An 8588-nucleotide genomic window follows, 5' to 3' on the forward strand; every position below is an offset into this window, starting at 1 on the left:
GGAGGAATCTACAAACCAGTACCAGCATACTTCAAGGAGTGGGGTGATTATGTGAATTAAGCTGTTTATTAGTGCAGAGCACAGACATGCTGTAAAGATTAAGCGAGATGAAGGGAAGGAGTGGCTTAAAAGCCCATTAATTTTCCAAAATGCAAAATTAAGAATTTTTCAAGAAAAAGTGATATTCAAATATATATTGATATTCTGCATATAAAAAGCAAAGGAAATTGCTGTATTTTTAAAAGGAAACTACTGAATTCAATTCTTGCGAAAGCACCAAATGCATAACACTTAGGATAATGTCACTGTTGCACATTTGACAACTAAATTACAAAGCTCTTTGATATACTGTGTATGAAGAGTGGCAATTATGGCCAATAAAATCAAAGCAAGAAAAAAACTAATTAACACTAACATATCATTATGACTCACTGGCGTATAGAATCCCATGCCTGCTCTAAATTGCCAGCAACTGTCATATCCCAAATTCCTAAAGATAGAATAGTGTCCAAATAACTGGGGCCACCAGAAGTTTAGGGGGGCTGTTTGGAGCTTTAACTTTACTTTCTTCTATCAACAGTCCACAGCATACAAATGACTTCAAAACCTACTCCTCCCCTGCCCCCCAAAAATGTAATCGCGAGATTACGAAATGGTAGTTATTAATTACGGATCCTAAACAAGTTCTGATACAACCATATAGACACAGATAGTGATTAGCTTTTTTGGTAGAAAGAACATGGAATTTGGAGACCCAAAAGCCAGGGTTCAAATTCCAGATCAGGTTTTTATTATCCCTGTGACTTTGGGAAAATCTTTTACCTCTTCCTCAAATGGGGATAATAACAATGCTTACACCATAGAGTCATCGTGACGCAAAAAGAGGCTAAATGAGTGTAAAACACTCCAAAACAAGCAAAAACCAAAAAACAAACAAAAAAAATAGCACCACCTCTGTACAAATGTCATCTCTTCTTCTGTACCTTGGGCAGTCTCTATCCAAACTTAGCAAGAAAACAGTACAAAGTCTACCAAAATCTGAATATACTAAAAAATAAACAACATAATTGAAAGAACAACACATGGCAGGGGGCGGACTCTATGAAACCTGAGTTTAGTAAAATCAGCCCAGGTTCCACGTAGAGAAAAATCTCTTCAATTTGTTTATAAACAGTGAACAAATTCAGATTTTAAAAAAAGAATTTCAGATTTTTAAAAGCCTCTGTGGCCTTGAGATTGTATGGGAAAGAATTTGGAGATTCTAAATTACTTGAAATTAAAAAGCAAAAATTAAAAAAAATCATACTTTACTATCAATAACTAAGTAAACATGACAAGTATTATCAGAAGATTTAATAGCTAGCTGTGGCTAACCGGTATATTCTTCTAACTTCATTATTGAAAAAAAAAAAATCCGTAAGAGAAAAGTCCTTTTACGCCCTGAAGGTCACAACAGAGATATCATTTAAACCTTGAAAAGGACTGATTTTTCCAAAAATTTTCTTGGTGTAGGATATTTTTCTACACAAATGTACCAAGTGAGAAAATGTGTTGAGAGAACTTTGTAAAAGTTTTCATGCCATACAAATGTAAGATATTATTAGAAAAATCATAAAAAGCTCTTTTAAGCCTTGTAGAATAAGCCAGCATATGTCAAAAATTTATAAAAAAAAAAAAGAGTCCTACAAAAATGGAACAAAAATACATACAACATCACAATACAGAATGTATAAGTCAAGCAAAGAAAATGAAAATCACAAGACAAATTCCTTTCCTGGCTTCACTGGCTGTTTGACAACCTTGACTTTGATTTTCATGTCACTCAGTCATGCATGCACACATATCTTTGTTCATCTCTGGTCCCCTGCAGCTACTCCTGCTCTGAGTTAGTGAGCTTTCAAATAACTGATATCTCCTTTTGCTTTTCTGAACTCACTAAACAGCCCAAGCAACCAGCTCATCATTAACCATTCCTGGCATGGTTTCAGCATCTTGACCTCTCTCTCCAACCTACCACCTCTTGGGTGGCAAAGCCCCTCACACAGTAGTGAAGGGTGCTAGGAGAAGGTCTCAATGTAACCCGAAAGAAAATTGTAAAAACCAACTCATAAGTGGTTGAACTCTCTTTAAAATTCCATTGAATATTGGCTCTCCAGAGAGTCCTCTATGCCCAATGGGTCTTCTAAGCTCGCTTGTGAGTTCATGGTAAACCCAGAGTTTTTAACTGCATTGTGAGCATTCATAAACTTCTGGAGGTATTTGGAGGTGTACAGCCAATGGTGTTTTAGTACATCTTCCATTTCATAGCACTTGGACTGCCTGGCATTCATTTTCCGGAAGCGCCGGAACAGTTTGTTGCCTGACTCATTTCCCTCACTTGCCCATGCCCCAATAGAGCCATCCCGCTCAATAATTTCAGGCACGTGCGCCAGGGTTTTGTGAAAATAATTGGTGATTTTGCCCTCATATCTATACTTGAACTTGGTAGAGAGAAGCTCAGCGAAACGCTGTGAATTGAAACTGTACTGGCAGAGGGATTCTGGGCACTCTTTAGCTGGACATGATGAGCGCCATACGGGTTTCATCTTCAGGTAAAGTTCCATCAGCTCCCTGAGAGCTTCATGCCTCTCCCTGGAAGGAATTAACTCACAAACTGCCTCCACGGTCTCCATGGTCATGAGCTTCCTGGCAAAGTTGCCATTCATCCTCATGATTGGTTTCAGGTTCATCTTCTTCCTAAGATGCTTGTCCAGTGTGGCCTGCCATCTTTTCCTTTCCTCCTTGGAAGCACTGGGATTCTTATACACCTCCCCTATCTCTAGCTGGAAAATCTTGTAGAACTCAGCTGCATTGCCAATGTCACAGTGGAGCGCATCGATGGAAGGGACTGTCTCAATGAAAGGCTTGGCTGAGACCCCTTTCACCCGATCCCGCAGTTCTTCCACAGACTCGTGGTAGGGGTTGGAACGCCAGACCTCATAGCGTTCCAGATTCTCAGCATGGCTTCTGGTTATGGAGTGGAAGACAAGATTTTGAGAGGCTTCCAAGCGGGTAGCATCGCAAAGAGTACAAATATAGACTGAGCCAGAAGCCTCAAGGCCTTCCACTTCCCGGACAAGTTTTTCATCATATCCAGTGCCCCTAAAGATGAACTTGAAAGTCCTGAGAATGCCTCCCATCTCAAGCATTAATTCACTGCTCTTCATGGCCTCCCTCTCAGCAATCAGAGGGCTCAGGATGGCAGTCAGGGTCTCATGGTCAGACTCATCTGCCAGCATAAGGCACAAAGGCTTGCAGCACAGTTCAGAGTTAGGTTTGGCTTCCTCAAACACTTTCACATTCTGTGAGCCGTGTGCTATGGTGATTTTCATGACTGTGAATGAAAAGCGAACTGCCTTCTCTGGAACTGCTGGCCCACTCCCATGCTTCTCACTCACGTCTCCCATTCCATCACAAGACTCCTTCACCACCACGGTGAATGGGCCATTCAAGTAGTCATCAAGGTCTTGGGACCTCATGCCTTCCAAGATGTCTTCTTCCATGTCCATCAAAGCCGACACCAATGCCGAATCATAGCGGAACCTCTTTGCAATAGTGTCCACCGGGTAGTCGTCCACAGAGGAGGAGAGTCCTGACAGTCCATCGATAATGCCAACATCAGTGCTGGAAGACACATTCTTCAGAGGCGGCTGCCACTCAAAGGGGTGGTAGCCTGGCAGAAGGACTTTCTCAGCATTCCGAAGGGCATGCAAGGGCTGAAAAATCTGCCTCCCTGTGATGGCTTTCACAGTCCTGTACATCTTGTGGTACTGACTGCAGCTGAGGAAGGTGTTGACACGGATGGCCAAGCAAACAGCTGGCTGCAGGCCAGATCCCCGACCCTGCATGATGGCCTCCAGCTCATCAGCTTGTCTGTGCTCATTCCTTGCCCGCAGGGCCAGAAGGAACAAGGTCAGGCACACAGACTTCACATCTCCACCTTCTTCTTTGTCAGCAAAAGCCTTGACTTGTAACTTCAGCTCCCTCAGCCGGTGCTTCTGAGCTCTCCGGGTCAGCGATAGGAGATGCTGACGGGGCCGGCCCCCTTTATTAATATGCACAAACGTATCTTTTGATTCTTTGTGAGTTGAAACGTGGTGATTGTATTTTTCCAAGCTGACCTCCTCATTGCACTCTGGTGCTGAACATTTCACTATCAAGGAGTTCAAGATACACAGAAAGGATTTCACTGGACTCTCCAGGTCAGTAGGGAAGCATGGATATTGACAAGAAGGGCAATAGCTGCCCATGACTTTGAGGCACCTCAGAATGCAGATCCTACAAAACACATGCTTACAGCTGGTCTCCACAGGATCAGCCAGAATGTGCTCACAAATCTGGCAGGAGATAGATTTCACAAAGTGCACCGGGAAGTCCACTGCAAGGAGCTTGGTACTAAGATGTATCTTACTGCAGTTGGCAATCTTCTTCATGACCTCCTTGCTGGTGATCCTTGCCTGAGCCCTTCTCTTGCGCTGATGGGCTTGTCTCGCTTGGTCAAGCACAGTTTTGAGTTTTTTGCTAAGCTGCACATTTGGCTGATGGTTCCTCCTCTTGAGACCCCGACGGGCAGTGTAGCAGATGTCACAGGATGGTGCATGGGGGTGCCACTCCATGGTTGCGTTCCTTGGGAAGTAGACCTCACACGGAGCACCGCTAAACTTCCTGTGCATGATACACCAGCAGTTATGGCAGAACTCAGTGGGGTGGACCGAGTCAATATCTGTCTTCACATCAATCCGGAAAACCTTGGCAATGAGGTCTGGCCAGGAAGTGGCTTTCTTCTCCTTCTTTCGTAAAAGGCCTTGGGTTTTACTGTCCACAGGCCCATGGACAGGGTACCTCCTGTTGTGTTCATCAGTTTTAAAAGAATTCCCACAGATGCGGCAAAGATGTCGAAGGTTGGCTTGGTGGATTGCTTTGTCTCTCGCTTTCCCATTATCATGGAATTTCTTTGAAAACTTAGGGTGCACCTTGAATGCTGGTGGAGCCACTTCTGGCTTCTGACCGCTTGCTTTGTCGAGGACTGCTGGAGATTGCTCAAGAGAGGGCTTCCCCTCAGAGGAATCCTTCTCCTTTTGATCTTCTTCAGTGGTCTTTTCAAAAGATCGCACCCTGAATAGCTTAAATTTCCATTCTGAAAATTTAATATGTGGATGCTGAATTTCATCTGGGGCAGAACTGAGTCCCAGGGTTGGTGGCAAAGACATAGCCATGTTGGCTGAATTACCTGGGTACAAAGGAAACGAGTAAGGTTAGGAAAAATTTCAGTATCCCATGGATGTATCTTGGATAAAAATTAATGCATTCAAGTATTCATTAATAAATTCTTTCCAAGGTGTACTTATTAAATCTCCTATTTAAATATACTACATTACTTACTGATCATAGAACATTCCCTATTCTGACAGTTCTTATGATCACTTATATCACATGTACAGGTATTCTGTAGGTTTATATATACACAGATAGATATTAAAGAATATATGTGAAGTCTTACTCTCTTCACAAACCTCTTTGGAAGACAGAACCTTCCAGTGATTCATCTTTGTGTCCCTAAGTCTCCTAGTACACTGAGCAAAGGCAATGATAAACTGGCTACAGAAACCAAAAGAAAGCAGGCTTTTCCATACTGTGTTAGCCTTATAGCACTAGCTGGACACTATTTCTTCTTTTTATAAAGGTTTATTTATTTATTTGAAAGTCAGAGTTACACAGAGAGAGGAGAGGCAGAGGTAGAGAGAGAGGTCTTCCATCCTATGGTTCACTCCCCAGATGGCCGCAACAGCCAGAGCTGTGCCGATCTGAAGCCAGGAGCCAGGAGCTTCTTCCCAGTCTCCCACGTGGGTGCAGGGTCCCAAGGACTTGGGCCACCTTCTACTGCTTTCCCAGGCCACAGCAGAGAGCTGGACAGGAAGTGGAGCAGCCGGGTCTTGAACTGGTGCCCATAGGGGATGCTGGCACTTCAGGCCAGGGCATTAACCCACTGTGCCACAGCGCCTGCCCCATGGCACTATATTTCTAGCTTTTTAAAGTAAGACTTCTGGGAGCTTGGTTGTTTCTTTCTTCCAAATGAAACATAAAAGAATGATAGAGCTTTTTTTTTTTTCATTTCCAATTCTCTTTATATACAGAAGATCACTTCAGTATATAATTAGCAAAGACCTCATCAGTCTGCGCCCACACAGAAACGCAAAGTATAAAAATACTGTTTCAGTACCAGTCATAGCATCACTTGGCTTTAGACGACACATTAGGGACAGATCCCGCATGGGGTGTAAGTACACAGTGACTCCTGTTGCTGACTTAACAATTTGACACTCCTGTTCATGGCGTCAGTAATCTCCCTAGGCTCTAGTCATGAGTTGCCAGGGCTATGGAAGCCTTTAGAGTTCGCTGACTTTGATCTTATTCCGATAGGGTCATAGTCAAAGTGGAGGTTCTCTCCTCCCTTCGGAGAAGGGTACCTCCTTCTTTGATGGCCCCGTTCTTTCCACTGGGATCTCACTCACAGAGATCATTCATTTAGGTCTTTTTTTTTTTTTTTCCATGATATCTTGGCTTTCCATGCCTGCTATACTCTCATGGGCTCTTCAGCCAGATCTGAATGCCTTGAGGGCTGATTCTGAGGCCGGAGTGTTGTTTAGGACATCTGCCATCCTATGAGTCTGCTGTGTATCCCACTTCCCATGTTGGATCTTTCTCTCCCTTTTTGATTCTATCAGTTAGTATTAGCAGATACTTGTCTTGTTTGTGTGATCTCTTTGACTCTTAGACCTATCAGAGCTATCAATTGTGAGCTGAAATTGATCACTTGGACTAGTGAGATGGCATTGGTACATGCCATCTTGATGGAATTGTGTTGGAATCCCCTGCACATTTCTAACTCCACCATTTGCGGCCAGTCCGATTGAGCATGTTCCTAATTGTTCATCTCCTCCCTCTCTTTTTCCACTCTTAGATTTAACAGGGATCACTTTTCAGTTAAAATTTAAACACCTGAGAATAATTGTGTGTTAATTACTGAGTTCAACCAATAGTACTAGAACAACCTGGTGTTAAAATGGAAATAGCATAGAAAATTAATTATTTTGAAAAAAAAAATTATGTAGGATCTCTGTCTTTAATGTGCTGTACATTGCTATTTAATGCTATAATTAGTAATCCAATGGTAGTTTTTTCACTTGATGTTGCTATATGGGCAAAATGTTGAAATCTTTACCTAATATATACTAAACTGATCTTCTGTATACAAAGAGAATTGAAAATGAATCTTTACATGAATGGAAGGGGAAAGGGAGCGGGAGGGGGGAGGGTTGCGGGCGGGAGGGAAGTTATGGGAGGGGGGAAGCCATTGTAACCCATAAGCTATACTTTGGAAATTTATATTCATTAAATAAAAGTTTAATAAAAAAAAAAGAATGATAGAGCTACAAACTCAAAGAAACTAATTACTCTTTACTAGAAAGGATAAAGTGAATTTTGAGCTTTCTGGATGCAAACTAATAATAAGTATCATGGATAGTAATTATGCTTACAATTCTAATTAGTGAATGCTGCTGTAAATTGTAAGGCTGTGTCTACATGAGAAGCAGAAAGTACTGAGCTCTAAACCTGCAACAAACCACAGCATGCCTGGGCCAAGACTCTGAAGGACTTTTAAGATGAAAAATTCAAGTGGTTGCAGTTAGAACCCACACATGCCATCCTGAGAATCACTGCTGTTCAAGAGTCATTAATTGAGAGCATTTGTAATAAGAAGAGGTAAGAGGAGCACCTTTCTTCTGGTAAAAAAAAAACAAAAACAAAAACAAAAACAAAAAAACACCTGCAAATGCCAGGGAACCCTACTGATCTGGGTTGTAATGTGGGCATCAGTAGTGATGTAGAAAAAAGTCTGACAATGCAATCTGATACTCACTGGACCCAATTAGTCTAATCTTGCCAAAAATCCTTTAGTACATATAATTGGGAAAATAGCAGCTGTATTTTCAACTTATCATCTATCTATATCTGTCAATTTTGCCTGGGATACCTATTTGGAATCTCCAATTATATCATGCAGCATATATTATTCTCTCAATTAATTAACCAAATTGATGATTTTTTTTTTCAGTCATGGAGAAAAATATTCAGATGAACACACTCTGACCACTGATGGGATTGGGGCAGTGGAGGCAGCAAAGAGGAAGGTGATAGCAGCAATAGGGACCACCATCAGCAAAATTTCTTTTCAGGTTGTCCCTGTAAACAAGGGAAATTTGTTCTATCTTGCATGCATTATTCATTAGACTGAGGTTTGTGGGGTTTTTTGTTTGTTTGTTTTTTATAAAAATGAAAAGCAAATTTCCAAGTCTTGGTTAAAAGAGAAATGCTTAACATTATTCCATGAGCAGGACTGTACAAGAGTTAAAGGGCCAGCGCTGTGGCATAGCAGGTAAAGCTGCCACCTGCAGTGCCGGCATCCCATATGGGTGCCGGTTCTAGTCCCGGCTGCTCCACTTCTGATCCAGCTCTCTGCTATGGCCTGGCAGAGCAGTGGAAGATGG

General features: G+C 42.1%; 1 protein-coding gene across 1 annotated transcript; it reads right to left on the reverse strand.

Moving 5' to 3' along the window:
* Positions 1-2126: 2126 nt before the first annotated feature.
* RAG1 (recombination activating 1) lies at positions 2127-5255 on the reverse strand. The gene has a single exon (XM_062198035.1). The coding sequence runs from the start codon at positions 5253-5255 to the stop codon at positions 2127-2129; it is 3129 nt and encodes a 1042-aa protein (XP_062054019.1).
* Between the last annotated feature and the right edge of the window lie 3333 nt (positions 5256-8588).

The sequence above is a fragment of the Lepus europaeus genome, chromosome 7 (assembly GCF_033115175.1).
Source record: "Lepus europaeus isolate LE1 chromosome 7, mLepTim1.pri, whole genome shotgun sequence".
Lineage (NCBI taxonomy): Eukaryota > Metazoa > Chordata > Mammalia > Lagomorpha > Leporidae > Lepus > Lepus europaeus.